The 19,321-nt window shown below is 44.3% G+C and overlaps 1 protein-coding gene across 2 annotated transcripts in view; it reads left to right on the top strand.

The window, feature by feature from the left end:
* The window catches only part of TXK (TXK tyrosine kinase), a 58,241-nt gene extending 50,784 nt beyond the window's left edge, over positions 1-7,457 (top strand). The window contains exons 13-15 of one of the 2 annotated variants that reach the window (XM_035005026.1): positions 2,597-2,715; positions 4,193-4,350; positions 6,771-6,943. In XM_035005026.1, the coding sequence (XP_034860917.1) occupies positions 2,597-2,715; positions 4,193-4,350; positions 6,771-6,839 (346 nt within the window). In that variant the 3' untranslated portion in view covers positions 6,840-6,943. Of the gene's footprint in view, positions 1-2,596; positions 2,716-4,192; positions 4,351-6,770 lie in introns of both variants that reach the window. The other variant, XM_035005025.1, reaches the window with a different exon arrangement.
* Positions 7,458-19,321: the final 11,864 nt, after the last annotated feature.

Here is a 19,321-nt window from a genome sequence, read left to right on the forward strand (position 1 = left end):
GAGAATGTTGATATTGTTGCTTGGCCTGTTGCCCTGCTTTGAATTTTAGGACATAACCCAATGTTAGCTGTGAGGTAAATGGATACTTCGGACTATTCTTCGGATCTTCTTTCAGGTTATTTTCAGGCATAACTTAAAAATTTAAAAAATGTCTCAAACTACTTGTTATATGCATGAGGTTAAGAAAAAAGCTCTTCTGATATATGTATATTTCTGAAAGATAAAAGGATAAATTTGTTTAGTTCTGATTTTTCCATGTCATTGTCATGCATTTCTATGATCAAGTGCAGTAGTTGACTTTAAGACTACGACTCAAGTGTGGAAAATCTAACCATATTTTCTGCCACTCAATGCCATTGATATATATATATTTTTAAATGTACTAAAATTTAATCATCCATAAAAGCTGTAATTTAATCTGATAGTAAAACACAAGAAGCAATATTAGAGTTGGTTTTGAGCGCCCTTTCCTTCAGGTTGCGAAAAATTCAATGCCCGTGAATTCAGAGTTTCTCTCTGACTCGCTTCAGGGTCAGATTCAGTGTTTCATGGGGCCACGTCCTGGAGAGGGCATGTCTGGTCCTTGGTGTTAACCACTGACAACTGGTATCCTTGCGGCCACCATCATCCTGTTTTGTCCTTGGCGGAACATCTGCATAGACGGCTGCTGACTCATCCCATTCTGTCTGCAAGATGCTGTCATACAGGCATTCTCCATGATTAGAAAGCCCCTGGACGCCTTGGTGGCTCAGTTGGTTGAGCGACTGCCTTCGGCTCAGGTCATGATCCTGGAGTCCCGGGATCGAGTCCCGCATCGGGCTCCCTGCTCAGCAGGGAGTCTGGTTCTCCCCCTGACCCTCCCCCATCTCGTGCTCTCTCTCTCTCTCTCATTCTCTCTCTCAAATAAATAAATAAAAATCTTTAAAAAAAAAAAAAGAAAGCCCCTGGAGCTATCTAAGGCCCTATTTACTTGGGAACATCCACAGCTATTTGTTTTTGGGAATCTTTTTGCTTTTCCTGGGGCTTGATCTGGGGAAGAGGCAGAGGCTCTGTTTTGCTCTTGAATCCCAGCAACCCTCAGTGGGGCCTTCTTTCCCTGCCATGTCAGCAGGGCAGTCCTTGTAGAGCACAGGGGACGGGACCCTGCCTCAGTCACCCACTACAGGCTAATACTCCTCCCCTTTCCCTTTGTTCTCTGACACTTCCCAGCTCCAGAGGTTCGTTCGCTAGAGGGATGGATGGTGGGGTGGGGGGGGGGGAGATTTCACTCTTATTTATGAGCCATTCTCCCCAATATTTTAACAGCTCAGTCCTTCTCCTTCTCTGGAAATCTTAGACTTTTGAAACTCAAAAGCTATGAAAAATGGCTCTTTCTCTTTTGTTTTCTATTAGCTACTCTTTCCCTAAGTAGGATGACTTCTGGCTCAATAAAGCGCTTAAAGGTAGGGTGAGGTAGGGTGCGTGGGAAAAAAAAGAGAGTGTGAGGAAGCACTGATAAATAATTCAAAACTACCATGCTGCACACTCCAGCTGCTACAAGTTAGTCATCATCTCTTCGCTCTTCTCTCCAGATTCCCCTACTTGGATATTCCTGCCTGCAAGCCTCAAAAGAGAGGGAGGGTTTAATATTTTTGTAGTTTTTTTTTTTTTTTTAAGATTTTATTTATTTATTTGAGAGAGAGAGAATGAGAGAGAGCACATGAGAGAAGGGAGGGTCAGAGGGAGAAGCAGACTCCCTGCCGAACAGGAAGCCCGATGCGGGACTCGATCCAAGGATTCCAGGATCATGACCTGAGCCGAAGGCAGTCGCTTAACCAACTGAGCCACCCAGGCGCCCCATATTTTTGTAGTTTTTAAAAGGAACTGGTAGTTATTACTGATTTCATACAGGGCCATTTTAATGCATTGGATATTTTTCACATCAAATGTATTATGTTCAATACTCTTATTTCCCCCTTTCTCTGCCTCACAAAACCCATCTGCATGAAGAAAAAAAATAAGGCATCCAGCTTTGATTTTATTCTTTGCCATATATACTTATTTTTTAATTTCCTTTTTATAATCTTGGTTGTTAGAGCACTCAGCAAGCTCCCTTGCAAAATTAAGAATTTGTCATAACTGAAATAATCAGTGGGTTCCTGATTCCAATTGGTTTTGGATTGAAGAATTGATCTGGTTTTCTGAGACCCAAATAAACCCAATTGAGGCTTGGTTTAAGGAGGAATCACTATATAGGATACCTTCCCATTTTGGTAACAAGAAGAGAAACTTTGGGGGGTAAAAATAAATGCTTTCTCTTTTAAAAATTTATTTATTTATTTGAGAGGGAGAGATTGAGCAGGTGAGGGGAGGGGCAGAGGGAGAGGGAGAGAGAATCCCCAAGCAGACTCCCTGCTGAGCACGGAGCCTGATGGGGCTTGATCCCAGGACCCTGAGACCATGACCTGAGCCAAAATCAAGAGTCAACTGCTTAACTGATTGAGCCACCCAGGCACCCCTGCTTTTTCTTTTAGAACTTAAGGTAGACTAAGGGGGTTTGAACTAAATGGAACTTGGAAGCAATTAGCACAATGTGCTTTGAATCTAATGACCTTAGGTACGTTTTGGATGATGAATATATCAGTTCTTCTGGAGCCAAGTTCCCAATCAAGTGGTCCCCTCCTGAGGTTTTCCATTTCAACAAGTACAGCAGCAAATCTGACGTCTGGTCATTTGGTGAGTAAATTTGATGTTCATTTGATGGAGATTGATTTAATAAAAGGCCCATCTTTTTTAAGCTTTGATTTCTTAGTATGATGTGGGGTTCTAGAAAGGTCTTCTTGGAACTGTCCTTCGGTCTTAAGTGTTCTAAACACGTCCAGGCTGTCTTTGGCAACCAGTGTCATGCACCTTCTTATATAAGTCTACCTTTTGGATCTTTTCCTTTTCCTGATGAGCATTTGCAGGAAAACCGTAACAGAGAGTCTACTGATCTAGAAAACAAAGGCAGCCACCTTTTTTACACCACAGAGACTTGCAAGGAAAATAGATCTAAGGTGTCACTGAATTTTGAGTGTAATTAATAAACTTCATTTCTAACTACTAAGCAAGACTATTGCATTTATTTCGTTACCTTCAGATTTTGTGGTATGTAGATGTAGGCCTCCTTGGGAACTGTCAATTGGAGTTTATATTGTGTAATGTTCTTCATCGAGAAAGAGATGTTGCAGATCCATGTCCAGTGGAATCTGTTCTTTGAGTCGATTTTCAAAAAGTGGCGGTCAATTTGCAATAAGCTATCTATTCTCTTTCATCCAGACCTCTCTGGATAGCTTCTTGGGTTTGGAGACACCTCTGCACCCTCAGAAGGGTGTGAATTTTATTGTCCACGTAAGGTGAAACTTGTATCATTGATCCCTTTAGTTCTCCACTGACTTTTGGTAGTTTTGGCAGGTGACATTTTACACTCTCCAGGAGAGCAGTCAAGTTGTGAGACTAACAGATAGCAACACAGGGACCTCATCAAGTAGGTGCAGAACAATTAGAATATCTGAGTTTTACCTGACCACTTGTCTCTATCTCCCACTGGACAGTGAGCTGCTTGAGCCCATGGACTGGTTTCTAGAGTCTTCTGGCTCTAGCATATGCCCTGCCTCTAATCAATGCATAATACATACTCTTAGAATAAGTGAATAATTAAATGAAGTTCAGATGGGAGCCTTGAAGGAGTTTCACTAATCAACCAATCAATGATTATAGAACACCTACTCACGTACCAAGCCCCTGCTAAATATTCTGCTCTACCCAGCAGTCTCATCTTTCAGTGGGCAGAAGGAACTCGTGCCTTCTGCGGGCTGGCAAACTCTTGGCCACACAATTCTGTCACATTCTATGGGGTGGCAGAGAGGCTTGTTGATTTCAGGGTGTGAAGACAGGAACATACTTAGAAATGAAAAATGATGGCAGCGTTTTCTTTCAATCGGGAGGCGGTCAAGACCAGTGGAAAAGAAAGGCATTGTTTTCACTTGGAATATTGTCAGATTACAGGCCTGTTCGAAAACGAAGACGCACACGGGCTGATACCTAGACAGAACTGTTCTCATTCTGGACCGATTATAACACAGAGGCCGGAAGAGGAAAAAAAGGCCTTGTAGTTTCAAAGAGTTCTTTCAGTTTCAAGTAACCTCTTGTTTACATGCATTTCGTGTTGTAGGAGTTTTGATGTGGGAAGTTTTCACGGAAGGAAAAATGCCGTTTGAAAATAAGTCAAATTTGCAGGTTGTGGAAGCCATTTCTAGAGGCTTCCGGCTGTACCGGCCTCCACTGGCGCCGATGGCCGTCTACGAGGTCATGTACGGCTGCTGGCACGAGGTGAGTGTCCCTTACTCTCCTGGGAGGTGGGCAGTCCCAGCATCAGAGCACAGGCCTGAGTGTGACAAACATTACCCCCCAGGACTCCATGGGGGTGGGGGGGGGGTGGGGGTGGAGGGGGTGGAGGAGTCTCTTTCTTGATAAGGATCCCTAAGAGCAGGAAGTGCTATTTCTGTCTGAAACTCCCACTACGAGGTCGAGGTCGTCAACCCATTTTGTTTTTAACGATGGCCTCTTACCTGAGGAATTCAGCGCCTTTTTCAGGTCTTCTTTGTCTGAGATTGGTTCTTGCAGAAACTCTTGTGGTGACTAGAGCCTCAGGGGTGAGATGTTTCCCTCCCTTTGAGAACTGGTGGGTGGAAACTAAGGGTAGAAACAGGTTTGGTAAATGCTGACATGGAAAGAGAAGGATGTTGTTTGTATTTACTTCATTCTACTATAATTTGTCTTGCTTCTCCAAGGCTAACAGTAATGGATTTCATCTCTTTTTGGCACTCAAGATTCCTGATAGATTAGGAATAAAGGCAGAAAGTGTGTCAGGAACTTGTACTCAGGAAATTCCCTTTGGGGGGAGGGCAGGGGTCAGTCCAGTTTTTCTTTTTCTCGAGATGCCACGCTTCAAAATAAAGCCAGACATGTCCTGTCTTTTCTGGGCACAGACTCAGTGCACCTCTCCCCTTCATATCAGACTCCCCTGTGACTTTTGACAGCTTTCTCTTTCCAGCTGACAGTGTCCGTCCAGAAAAACCACAGCTGGATGAGGAGTTTCCTCCTGGCTGAAAAAGAAGTCGCTTGATTCGCAATCCACAAACACTGAAAAACTCAATATTTCAAGAGCAGTGTAGTTGTTCACATTCCAGAGAAGTATTAATTTTATAAAGATCCTTGATGTATGAAAATATTTTACATATGATGAACTGCTCTGCAAGGAATTTTGAAAAACAGGCACATGTTAAGTGAGCTGTTAGCAGCAAATGGCTGTCTTAGGAGCTTCCCTGCAGTAACAACGTGGAGAGCTTAGAAATATATGTTGCTTTTGGAACAATAGACATGTACAGTGCATAAAATATAATATTTACTGAGATTTTATTTATCTGTGGAGAGGAAACAGAAAAGGGAACAAATCGGACGCTGGCAGGAGGCCCGAGTAAATGATACCAGTCTCAAATCGTAGCCCGAGCCTTGATTAAAACAGTGTTTTTGGTGATGCTGATTTATTTGTTTGCAAAAGGTGATTTGCCTACAACTTTTTAAGGTAATCTAAACACCCTAAGTGCTTAGGCACCTTTAAATTCAAATGTGATTGTATTATCTCACACACACACACACACACACTGATATACACATACTGTTTCATAGGCTCTTCTACCTGCAGAACGACAGCCTTCTCCAAAACCTCCAGAAATTATTCCTGGAACCCCAAGGAGAACTTGAATGTGTGCTTACACACCCTTCTGCTTGGTCCTTTTAATTGATGCCCTCTGTTTATAAAGCACTAAGGGTGGTGTCTCCCCACAAACTCTGCGGCCAGTTACCCTTGTGAGAATGTGGCTACCCCAAGTGGTTCTATTTCCCATGGATTTTATTTTATTATGTTATGTTAATCACCATACATGACATCATTAGTTTTTGATGTAGTGTTCCATGGTTCATTGTTCACATATAGCACCCAGGGCTCCATGCAGAACATGCCCTGTTTATTTCCCATGGATTTTAAAGATGCCAACAGTGTCATCTTTTGTTCTTCATGGAGCCAAAGCCAAACCACATCCCTTGGTGAAATAAGATAAATGTTCCAGTCCTCGTCTCTGTGACCAGGATTTTGTTGACCGAGCCTTAAGACAGCACAGTGGGTGCTCCAGGACCTGCAAAGACCCTTATGAAAACACGCCTTTTGCTTTCTGATTGAAATCCTTCTTTCTACAGGGGATCAAGTCTAGTAAATAACTGGGCAGAGCCTGGGAGCCTGGAACTCTGGATGCCCATTCTCTCCCAGCTCTTCCTTTATCCCATGCATATCAAGTCATCCAAATAAATCTCTAGGGCAATGCTATCCAATGGAACTTCCTGTGATGATGGAACTGTGTTATGTCTGTGCTATCCAATATGGTGCCTGGCTATTGAAGAATTGGAAAGTGGCTAGTGTGACAAAGAACTGAACTTAAAAATGTATTTAATTTTCATTAATTTAAATTTAAATGGTCTCAGGTGGCTTGTGTTTTTTGGCAGCATTCTCTACTCTTATAATTTCACACTCATGCTTCACTCAACTACCAATCATGCCCGGTGTGTCAGCCCAGATATCTTTCTCTTCTACCTGTGGAGAACCGGCCTGGTTCCAGGTCCCTGCCAGCAAGTTCCAGAGCTGGTATCTGAGTGAGTTTCAGGCTGAGCTGACCATCTCTGTTTCTCTTTTCTAGAAGCCTAAAGGCCGCCCTACATTTGCTGAGCTGCTGCAGGTTCTCACAGAGATTGCAGAAACCTGGTGACTTGAATGGAATGCCAACCCAGAGGATCATCTCGCAAAATTATCACAAAAGGAAATCCTGCGTGGGGTGACTGATGACGAACACCTTCCTTTAGAGTGGCTAACTCTTAGAAACAGTGCAAAGATCACAGGCTTTTCAAACTTTAAAATTTAAGAATATTCTGGAAGTAATTTTTCTACACGGATGTTGGAGAGGGACTTCCAAACTCTCCTTTTTTCTGTACTATTCTTTGTGTCCCGTATGTGAAGAAGGGAAAAATGCTCCATAACCATCTTCATAGTGGCTGCTCTTCATGAGAATAGCCCTGAGAGCCCCTGAGGGTATATGAAAACTTGACCCATTACAGAGCTGAGGAAATTTCTTTTCTGAAGAGGAGTGACATCCTTTACTTCAGGGACTCACTGAAATAAAGAAATTCTGCTAACGCATGGAATAAAGGAGCCTTCTCTGCAGAATTTAATGCTTCTGAGCTGTACAGATCTTTATGGAAAATGCACCTTTACAAACCACATGAATGTGAACATTCTTAAGCTGTCTTTTATAATCTTCCTTATGTTATTTAACAAATTGGTTTTACACATATCTGATTATTTTGGAGACAGTTTCTTGTATTCCAGTTTTTTTTTTTTTTTTTTTTTTACACGTAGGCACGGAGCCCAACATGGGGCTTGAACTCACGGCCCTGAGATCAAGACCTGAGCTGAAATCAACTTAGCCTGAGCTTAACCAACTGAGCCACCCAGGTGCCCCACTGTGTTCCAGTTTTAAACACTGTGAAGGCAAAGTTCTTTGAACACGACCTGGTGACATTTCTATTTCCAGTAATATCCATTGTCAGGGTCAGTTCAGAACCTGAATTTCAATGCTAAAATTTCATACTTTGTGTGAAATTGGACAATTTAAGAGACTTTTAAAAAAATGTGTAATGTACCCATTTTATTTTGTTTTCCTCATAGTGTAAAAGAATGCTTATTGCACAGTTAGGTAAAGAAATGTTTTATGTTTTGAAGATTTTATATCTTTTTTAAGTTAAATTCTTAAAAAATTTTTTTTGATACAACATACAATGTGATATTAGTTTCAGATGTACAACATAGTGATTCAATATCTCTGTGTGTTACGCTGTGCTCACAATGTAGCTCCCATCTGTCACCATATAATGCTATTACAGTATCATTGACTCTATTCCCTATGCTGTGCTTTTTATCCCCGTGATTTATTTATTCCATAACTGGAAGCCTGTATCTCCCACTCTCCTTCACCCATTTTGTCCATCCCCCTATCCTCTTCCCTATGGAAACCGTCAATTCATTCTCTGTATGTATGGGTCTGCTTTTGTAAGAAGCCTCATTTTGCTGTAGAAAGTACCTCCAGGACCTTTCTAGAAGATGACTTGTTTTTTTCCCTAAGAACAAGAGGAGGCAAAAACAAGATACCCAAATGTTACCTCAAACTCCATTATTTCTGAAGCCCAGGGTTTTGAATTCAAGATAAAATAACCAGGAGTCATAATTAAATCTTAATTTCTCATGCATTGTTTGTAGAAATGATTGGAAATTTATCTTTGTCATTGTGAGTGCTTCACAATTCCCATAGGAGGAAGGGTGTGGCAGAAAGTACAGATGTTATCACCATAAGGTTTCACAATGGGATGCCATCCCACCCTGCATCATGGTTCTGCATTAGGATTCTCATTAGAATCTAAGCTGCTGGCTGGTAGTAGTTGTGACTTTTAAGTCATATTTCCCCACTGCCAAAATGACATATCTGAATATCCGTGGTGCTCGGTCAACACGCACTGAAATAATGAGCATCAGGCACGAGAGTGTTCAACTCTGATAATTCGAGTGGTGGTCTCAGAAATATTTGTATGAGACCCTGTGCTGTTTCTGAAACGATCATAACCCTTTTCCTCATGACTATGGGAGGTGAGACAGGCCTCCTACTACTGAGACCCTAGTTCAAGTGAGATATGCCAGAGTTTAGTGCAAGAGGGTATGAGACTATCAAACAGCAAAAGCCAAGACCAGGGGGAAGGTTGATGTTATAACCAACTGAAAAGTTAGGGTCAACTACAGAATCTCTGCCATCAGTGCAAAGCCGGGAGACAGAGTACGGATCAAGAATGAGGCCAGAGGGGCACCTGGGTGGCTCAGTCGTTAAGCGTCTACCTTCAGCTCAGGTCATGATCCCAGGGTCCGGGGATCGAGCCCTGCATCGGGCTCCCTGCTCAGCGGGGAGTCTGCTTCTCCCTCTGACCCTCCCTCTTCTCATGTGCTCTCTCTCTCTCTCTGTCATTCTCTCTCTCAAATAAATAAATAAATAAATAAATAAAATCTTAAAAAAAAAAAAACTATTCTCTGTATAAAAGAAAATATTACCTGAAATTCAGAAATTAAATCATTTTAGTTTCAGTTTCTTTTTGTTCTAATTCAAACAAAATTTATAACATAATTAGTTTAAATTAAAATAGCATATACAGGGCGCCTGGGTGGCTCAGTCGTTAAGCGTCTGCCTTCGGCTCAGGTCATGATCCCAGGGTCTGGGGATCGAGCCCTGCATCGGGCTCCCTGCTCCACGGGAGGCCTGCTTCTCCCTCTCCCACTCCCCCTGCTTGTGTTCCCTCTCTCGCTGTGTCTCTCTCTGTCAAATAAATAAATAAAATCTTTAAAAAACAAAAAAAAGAATGAGGCCAGGGATAAGTCATCGCTAGAGGTCAGATGGCAGCCCCTGGCACGTCTAGGAGCATACGTCGGGGGTGGTAGGCATGCTCTCTTGCCTTGTAATTTAACACTTGTGGAAAGTTCGACACACCAAGAAACAGGAGTAACTGGAGCTATCACGTGTGTAACGGAGGCTCCAGATAACGTGTGAGTTTGGAATGTCTTTAGACAGAGATTCAGCATCTTTGTCTAGCAGAAGAAAAAATTTCTTGAAAAAAGAAAACAAAAGAAAAGGAAAAATTTCCTTAAAGAAGAAGTCACACAACGTCTCCTGGAAAGGACTATGTGGGGGAACTGATCTCAGTATTAGTTACTGATAGGGGTTCTCTGTGGATGGCTTACGTAGTCTGGGGTGAGTTAGTGCCATAAAGAGCTCTGCATAAGAAATGAACGGTTTAGGGGTTGGATGTGAGTGAGAGCCCTAAAAAAGAGAAGACAAGGGTTCAAAGAAGAGAGGGGAAGCCCAGAAAAATGGAAGGAATTTGGAGGCCAAGCATAGACTATGTTCAGCTTAAATACCCACTTGGCAAGAATAGTCAAAGGATTTTTTTTTCTTTAGTAAACTTTTTTTTTTTTTAAGATTTTATTTATTTATTTGAGAGAGAGAATGAGATAGAGCATGAGAAGGGGGAGGGTCAGAGGGAGAAGCAGACTCCCCGCTGAGCAGGGAGCCCGATGCGGGACTCGATCCCGGGACTCCAGGATCATGACCTGAGCCGAAGGCAGTCGCTTAACTGACTGAGCCACCCAGGCGCCCCCAGTGTACTCTTAAAAAAAAAAATTATTTATTTGAGAGGGAGAGAGAGAGCATGAGCAGGGGGAGAGGTAGATGGAGAGGGAAAGGCAGACTTCCCCTCTGAGCAGGGAGCCCGATGCGGGACTCGATCCCGGGACTCCAGGATCATGACCTGAGCCGAAGGCGGTTGCTTAACCAACTGAGCCACCCAGGCGCCCTTTTAGTAAACTTTTTATTGAAGTACAATGCATGGCCCACTACTGCATTGACAACATGTTTGGCGGTCAAACTCACATGACACAATAGCATTTGGTCCAGCAGTATGTTTGCTCAGCTCTTCAGAGAGATTCAGGACAGGAAAAAACATGCACAGCCCTTCAGTTTCAATGAAGCCTCCCAATTGTCCATGTGCATAGCTGCTTGGGTCCCCCCTCACCCACCTAGAGAGTGTGTGTATTTGATTGCTGGTGATGAGGCCATAGTATGTGGAGGTCATCTTTATTTTATTTTTAAAGATTTTATTTATTTGACAGAGAGAGACACAGCGAGAGAGGGAACACAAGCAGGGGGAGTGGGAGAGGGAGAAGCAGGCCTCCCACGGAGCAGGGAGCCTGATGTGGGGCTTGATCCCAGGATCCTGGGATCATGACCTGAGCTGAAGGCAGACGCTTAACGACTGAGCCACCCAGGCGCCCTCTGGAGGTCATCGTTAAACAAAGAAGTTTCTCTCTTGGTTTTCTACCTGTCACGTAGGCTAACAACTCACAGGTCTCCCAGCTCACGTGCTGTCTAACAGATCAGAGATTTTCACTGTACCAACACATGTCTGGCCCTGGGACCGAGCATTCCCAATTTATCTTGGGACATATTAAGGGACTGTGCTATTCAAGTGCTGGGAAAGGTAAGCCTAAAATCCTCCCAGGCAGATCTAGGTCTGGAGGAAAAAGAGTAAGGTCTGCTGCTAACACTTTGCTCACATAATAAGGTATCCAATCACGTGTAGATAGCTTAGTTTTCATAAAGTGAGTAGATCTGTGTAACTAGCACTCAGATTCAGAAATGGTACATTCCAGAATTTCAGAATCCATTCTCACTTCCTATTCAAGTCATTAATCCAATAGTAATCAATATCCTGATTTCCTACACCATGGATTAGTGTGGGCTTTTTTGAGCTTTATATAAGTGAAACCCAATGGTATGTTCTCTTTCATGCCTGGTTTCTTTCACTTAATATGTTTGTTTAATCCATCCATGTTGTATGTAGTTGTATTTCATCAGTTCTATGTCTGTATAGTCATCCATTGTATAATTACACCACAGATTATTTATCTGTTCTACTCTTTATGGACATTTGGGTTGTTTCTGGTTTTTGGCTATTAGGGTTGGTGCTGCTATGAACATCGTTCTACACGTCTAATGGTGAAAATATGAATGTATCTCTGTTATGTATATGCTTAGGAGTGGAATTGAAGGGCCAAAAACTATGTGTGTGTTCAGCTTTTATAAGTAGAGCCAAGCACTGTTCTAAGTGGACATTACCAAGGACACAACCAGCAGCAGTGTGTGAACATTCCAGTTGCTTCACGTCCTCAATGGTATTTGGAATCGTCTTGCTCATTACAAGGGCCAAAGGATTTTTATGAGCAAGGATGTCACATATTTACTTTTGTTTGTTGAGCACTGTTGCAGGATAATCTCTTTCCCGCACTCCTTGTTGTCCGCATAGCAGTAGGCTCCATGCACAACCAAAAATAAGTAGTATTTGAGAGGATCGAAATGATTTGGGGCAATACAAAAGGAAAAATATTAGAGATGTAATGCAGAGAAGGGGAATTTGATAGAAGAAAGAACTTGGATCTGGAGATATTATGAAAGATCTGAGTTTCTCATCATGTGTGGGATGAACACACACACGCACACACGCACAGCCCACATGGCTATTTGCCTCTCTAATTTCTTTCCAGGGAGTGGGGTCTTATTAAATGAAAGCTCATGATTTGATAAGAAATGTGATAGGTTTGACTACATAAGTTTGGGGGTAGGCATCAGAGACAGATGCATGGCTTGACCTGGAGAAAAACTGGAGACGGGCAGGAGATGAGAGAAGCAGATAAAAGCGCTAGAGCGAGGACGCTGCCTGATGGCAGTGAGAGACTTGGGAGAGCAGGAACGTCTGTTATCTTGTGTTGTCCCACCCCTGTGACCCCAGACATTCCTTAAAGTCAACTGGGCTCACGAATGCTGTGTTTGAGTGGATTTTATTGTGTGTGTGGGAAGAGCATAGTGTGTACTTCACACCTGGTTCTACATGGTGCAGGGCAGCACCTGGGAAGAAGAAGAAAGCGCGGGACAGAAGAAACTAAGCATATAAGCCCCCAGGGAACTTGTCTAAATCTTGGGAAAAGCTTTGGTTATGTACAGTGGTACAACTCCTACACTGAGGATTGAACTTGATTTTGAGGATAGAAAGAACCTCCCCTAGCCCCTGGGCTACAGACACTAAACTTCATAGCAACCTGGATAAATGGGAGAATCAAGGAGTTCTTATCTGGGTGATGGCTGCATTGGTGGGAAAATCCCACATAAATGGTACGGAATGCAAAAGAGAATGTGTAACAGAAGAGCATCAGCCAGTGATGCAACGAGACAAGAAGAGTGTAGACCAGGGTGGAGCCATGGCCCTGAACACGCCCGGAGAAGAACTGCTCCAGTTTCATCGTGGAAGACTGGGAAGTTAGGGAAGCGTCTATACGCAGATACACATTCACACCTGGCCAGGGTAAATACACTGCCCGACGCTCCGTGTAGGAAGTGTAATGTTCTTTCTTTTTTTAGTATAGGTAGCATTTTTTAAAAACATAAACTTTATTTTGTAGAGCAGTTTGAGGTTCACAACAAAACTGAGCAGAAGGTACAGGGAGATCCCCTGTCGCCCGCGCCCCCACGCACCACGGCTTCCCCCACGTCGACGTCCCCCCAGCAGTGGCACATTTGTGATAGTGGATGAGCCCACACTGACACGTCTTCGTCACCCAAAGTCCACAGTTTACATCGGGGTCCATGCTTGGTGCGTGCTTTTGTCCGTTTATCCACCATTATCGTATCAAAACCAATATTTCCACTGCCCTAAAAGTCCTCTGCGCTCCATCTCTATCATTCTTCCCTCCCTCCTCAACCCCTGGCAACCACTGATCTTTTTTTTTTTTTCAGCTTTAGTGAAGTATAATTGACAAATAAAACTGTAAGATATTTGAAAAAAAAATAAATAAAATGTAGCACTTCCTCTAATTCCAAATGTAAGCAAAACAAAATGACAACAAAATCCAGTACTTTATATTAGCAGTTTCTGTGACTTTCTTACAATGTGGAAAACTGTTATTTTCATATCATATGAAAGTTGTTTCAGTTTTGTTAGGAGAGAATTTACATTCATCACTACTTCAAAGACATGAAGCTTTTAGAACTGCCACTAGATCTTTTCATTTAACTCAATAAAAAAGACATATTACTGGGGCGCCTGGGTGGCTCAGTGGGTTAAGCGTCTGCCTTCGGCTCAGGTCATGATCCCAGGGTCCTGGGATCGAGTCCCCCATCAGGCTCCCTGCTCGGCAGGAAGCCTGCTTCTCCCTCTCCCTCTGCTGCTCGCCCTGCTTGTGCACGCTCTCTCTGTCAAATAAATAAATAAATAAAACTTTTTAAAAAAAGACATATTACTAAGGCACACATGTGTTTTCAAAATATTTTGGTAGCTTGTCCAATACAATGGGTTACCTTATTAGCTTCATTTATTTTTATTTTTTGCACTTAAAGACCTTATTCCGAGGAGGAGTATAAAGGCTTCACCAGACTTCCAAAGTGATCTCTAGCATAAAAAAATTAAGAACCTCTGTTTTGAACAGAGTTTCTGAATCTGGACCACACACCACTGACCAGCTGCTTATCGTTGCTTTAACAGAAGCCTCTTGAGGATTTAGTTGGGCCAGTGCTGTGGGCAGATTCCCCAATGTGCAAATCCATCCAGGTACTTTCCATCCTCAGAGCCATCTCTGTCCCCCTCTGCAGACATTGCCAGGGCTGGTCCTCAGTTCTGGTTTGCATGACCTCTTTTTCACCCTCCTTCTACTCCTATGATGAGCATGATGGGGGTGTGATGAGTGGAGTCTCAACTGCTCCCATACTTGGCAGCAGAAAGGGGGGCTGGATAGCAACCAGCCCCTCCAACCTGCATGCGGTCCAACTCCAGATGAGCATTTCAGGCTCTCTTTTCCTCCAGAGGTGGAGGGAGAGAAGTGAATGAATCAAAGCTCTCTGGAGGCCAGGATGGCTCCATTCTACTTCCAAAACAAGAGCGGTGTTGGGCGGGGTGGGGGGGCAGGGGGGGTAGCCCAATCCCCAGAAGACAGGCATTTTTGACCATCACCACTGGTAGGGAGGTGCTATGGGCATCTAGTGTCTAGAGACGAGTAATGCTGCTAAACACCCTACAGTGCACAGCACATTCCCTCACAAAGGATTATCCAGCCCCAAGTCAATAGTGCTGTAGCCACGTACCTCACCTTGACACCTCAGAGCATCTGAAGGGAGAAGACATCTTCGTGCCCGCATTTGTACCCGAGTCCCGATACTCGCTCTCGCTGGATCAGAGCCACGCGCCTCCTTGAACACAGAGCTGCAGCTCGAGGCGTGGAGTGCTCTGACTGGCTCAGCCTTGGTCACATGTTCCCACAAGAGCCAGGGATGGACTCTATTTACCTGCCACCACGTGGAAATAGGAGCTGTGAGCTCCGGAGAGGGCAGGGCAGGCAAGGGGGAGTAACAGATGCTGGAATGATTATCAACAAATATCCACGGCTCTACTCTTCCTAATTACTCTCTTGCTTTCTGGCCATTTAACATGTGGTCTGCTATCTTTTCGAGGAACCACTTGGAGCTGTTCAGCTATGGTCCATGTCTCGTTAATGTAGATTAGCTCATACATGATTAGTAAATTGGGGAGTTTGTCTGTACCAAGTGCCACTTGGCTGGCTTCAGTCTTCTCCGGCACTTGAACGTTTTGAAATGATCTGGAGGAAGCTTTCTCATAATTAAAGAGAGAGCTTTAGCAATATATGAGGATCTTAAGAAGAAGCTGAAAAGCCCCTGCAGATGCTTTCCTTTAGGGCAAGTGGAAGCGGGGTTTGATGACTTCGGCTATGTTAAGCCGTGGGGGAGGGCTGCAAGTGTAGGTGAAGAAGCTGCTTGGATTGGAGCAGCGTGCTGCTTCCTTCTGTCACTCACTGACCCCAGCTCCTGCCACGCTCGCCTTCTCCTGTGCAGCCCCTTGCACCGCCCAGGGCTCTGCTCATCTCAGGGCCTTTGCACCTGCTGTTCCTGTTCCTGCTTCCCCTGAATGTCTACCTGGCTTCCCTCCTCAGGTCCTCCCGGTTCTTGCTCAAATGCTACTCTCTCCTTAAGGCTTTCTCTAATCATCCTATTTAAAATTGTAAGCCCACCATGGACATTGCCTGTCTCCCTTTTCTGTATAATTGTTCTCTATTGCTCTTAACACTATATAACAAGTCATATATTTCTACTTATTTAATCTATTGTCTGTCCCTCTCCCCTCTGCAACTGTAACAGGTGTGAAGTCAGGTATTTTTGTCTGTTTTGTTCCCTGCCGGATACCCAGGTCCTAGAACAGGGTCCGGCACAGAGTTAAGCTAATAAAATATTCATGGAATGACCCAATGAAAAAAGAGTATTTTGCTTATCCAGAAGCTTCATCTCCCAGAGATGGAGATTAGTCTGATAAGCAGCTCTTCTCTTGGGATTCTGGGCTAATCCATTGCTTTTCTATAACAGCCCCGGAGCTGGTCTTAAGGGTTCACTTGTTTCAAGTTAGCACACTCCTTGCTTGATGACTTAAGGTCCTTGATCTGTAACAGAACTAATTTACTTTCTTTGCGATTTGTGGACCACTAGCCTTGGGGGATAAAGGACCAGAACATTCCCAGGCCACAGAAGCCAGCAGGTCTGTTTAAGCCACCTCAGCTTTCTGATTAGCCCAGCAATCTTCCAGCAAAATGTTTTTCATTTTTCAGGTCACACAAATGACTTTACTGACCTCCTTTTGCCTATCTGTAGACCTCGTCCTCCTTTGCAGAAAGATCAGAGCACTCTTGCACAATCCCTGATACTGAGGACCCAGACCTTCAACCTCCGAGCACCAGGATAACTCTGGAGTTAGCGTCATCAAGTCAGCATGGAATCAAGAAATGTCACGGACCACTGTACTCCCTTAACTGATTAACCCCCTTTAAAATTCTCTGCGCCAGGCAGAAACCTCTGACTTGGCTTCTGGATAAGAGTCGGCCTCCTCCCCAGGTGGCCGGCCTCCTGAACAAAGCTTAAATTCCTTTCTGATCAAAACTTGTCTTTTGAGTATTGCCCTTTCCTGCCACGGGCAGCGAACTTGGCTTTCAGTAACATTCCCACACAACTGGTCGTACTGTATCACCTCAGGTAATCACCGGGTCTTCTTTTGTTCTTTTCCAGAAGCACTTGACTTGCACATCATTTTCTGTATCTCCCTCTCCCTCCTTAGGTAGAGAAAAATACATTATGTTAGGGATTGGTATCCGATTATTAGAAAAAAAGACACCTGCATAAATTACAGAAAAATATAAATCCATATAGATAGCTAAATACTTAATAGAGGAAGTCGATGATCTTTACGTCCACGGCAGGGATGGAAATTTCCTCACCCTACGTACGCCAGAGGCGGACAACCTGTAGTGACTTTATTTTGTCTGTACCTCTCCTACTTTCCTCCTGTTCCCCCACGTGCTGGGGAATGCTGGGAAAATACAATTTCACCTATCTCGTAGCTTCAGCCCGCTACACACATGAAAACATTCCTTGTAAGGGAAGAGGGTAGTCACTCAGATTTTGCCTTTCCCTTCCTCTGGTTCTGCCAAGGTAGCATCTGGGTAGAGAAGGGAGAGGGGTGGCTTTATCCAGGGGCGATATTCAAAACATTTCACAACTGATTTGGCCAGGCACAGACCAATCAGAATGCACCGACGGCCGGTCATCAGCCCAGCCCTTCTGATGCAGACTGCGGCTCTTGGCCCCTGGAAGGTGACCTTGAGGTGGGGAGGTGAATGCGAGGGCTGTTTGGATTGGAGCAGTGTCCCCTGGCACCTCTGGTCTCAACAGTAGTTCTTATCTGCCTGCTTGCTGCTCACCCTGCTGGCATTTGCAGACCCGTTGGTGGCTGGCTGGGTGGGTCTCTCCTGCCTTGATCAGGGCCTCGAAGCCCTCCCTGGCTGACTCGACCTCACCCCAGTCCCTTGCTGGCACTGAGGGCCCCTCTCAGCCTCCACCACTTGCCCCTTGGCCTGGACGGCTGGGCCGGTAGCAGAGGCTGCCGGTCGTCTCGCCGTGACAGCATTTCTGTTTTTTTTTTTTTTAAGATTTTATTTATTTCTTTGACAGAGAGAGACACAGCAAGAGAGGGAACACAAGCAGGGGGAGTGGGAGAGGGAGAAGCAGGCTTCCCGCGGAGCAGGGAGCCCGATGTGGGGCTCGATCCCAGAACCCTGGGATCATGACCTGAGCAGAAGGCAGACGCTTAACGACTCAGTCACCCAGGAGCCCTGCATTTCTGGTTCTTAATTCAGTTGCTTCATGAGTCCCATCTTGAGCATATATGGAAGCTTCTGGGTCCCATCCACATCTCATGGGGACTGAGAATCGCTCAGAAAATGTTTTTCACTTTTTCAGCTTTCTTCTCTGTTCTTCTGAAACTTTATATACAATAGTTTGGAGACTTTGTTTAAATGCAGGTTTCTGATTCAGTAGGTCCCAGGTGGGACCTCAGGTTCTGCATTTTTAAAAGCTCCTAGCTGATGTCAAAGCTGCAAGTTCTTGGATCATATCCTTCTCCCAGGTGACATTTGGGTCCCCATACCCTACAGGCTAACAGGATTCAGAGAGAGGGAAATTGACTTATGGATAAGTAAAGATATTTTGAAAATAAACCCATTACATACGGCAACAGGCAACTTCCTGGGAGTGCTGTGGGTTTATCTTCCAAAAGTCAGCTACGACCCTTTATTCTTCCTGCTACAAACGAACGTTAAAGCCTCCACCTCTGAGGCTCTCTTGCAGCGAGTATACTTACACCAGCAAGTTTCACATAATGAGATGCAGCCAGAAGCACCAGAGGAGAACTTCCCTTCCCAAATAAAAAGCCAAGACTCACCAGAAAGAAAACTTTTTTGCCTCTTCCTGTTGGAGCATGGCTTTGAGACTCGAAGGTATAGAGCCCGTCTGTGACTCTGAGGAAACAGGCATGAAGATAAGGGCCCGTAGCTAGGGTTGCCCGATAAAATATAGGGTGTCCAGTGAAATTTACATTTCAGATAAACAACAAATAATTTTTTTAGTCTAAGTGTTGCAGTTACCGCTCCTGTTACGGTCAGCCCCAGAAATGGGTGGACCCCCATCCCAGATTGGGTTCAGAGGTAGAGACCGCTGACACCACACACATACCAAGAAGGTATGAAAGGTTTATGACTCACACAATGAGGGTTGCTGGGGACATCTGCTGGGACATCCCCAGCAGATCCAAAACTAGCTTGAGAGAGCAGAATGGGGCAACTCCCTTGGAGTTTCAGGGTGATGGGGCTGGGGCTGAGCTGAAGGGCTTGGCAGTGCGCGGTTGGAACTTGCAGCTGGTACCAAGGGAGGGGGCAGTCAGCCTGTCTTATCAGCTCGCTCAGGTGTGGGGGGGGGGAAAGGAAAGGGGAGGAAGGGGGCTTGAAAGCTGTCGGCAAACATCACAAATGAAGTCAGACTATTCCAGTAAGTATTTCCAAATATTTCATGTGACATATTTATACTAAATTTATTTGTCGTTTTTCTGAAATTCAAATTCAACGGCTTGCTTTGCATTTTTGTTGTTGTTAAATCTGGCAATCCTATCTAGGGAGCAGAAGGAAAAGCCTGGGTCCCTTCTAGGCTTGTGGAGCCATCGCTCC

The sequence above is a fragment of the Mirounga leonina genome, unplaced genomic scaffold, assembly GCF_011800145.1.
Source record: "Mirounga leonina isolate KUSES-001 unplaced genomic scaffold, KU_Mleo_1.0 Mir_129, whole genome shotgun sequence".
In the NCBI taxonomy this organism is placed as follows: domain Eukaryota; kingdom Metazoa; phylum Chordata; class Mammalia; order Carnivora; family Phocidae; genus Mirounga; species Mirounga leonina.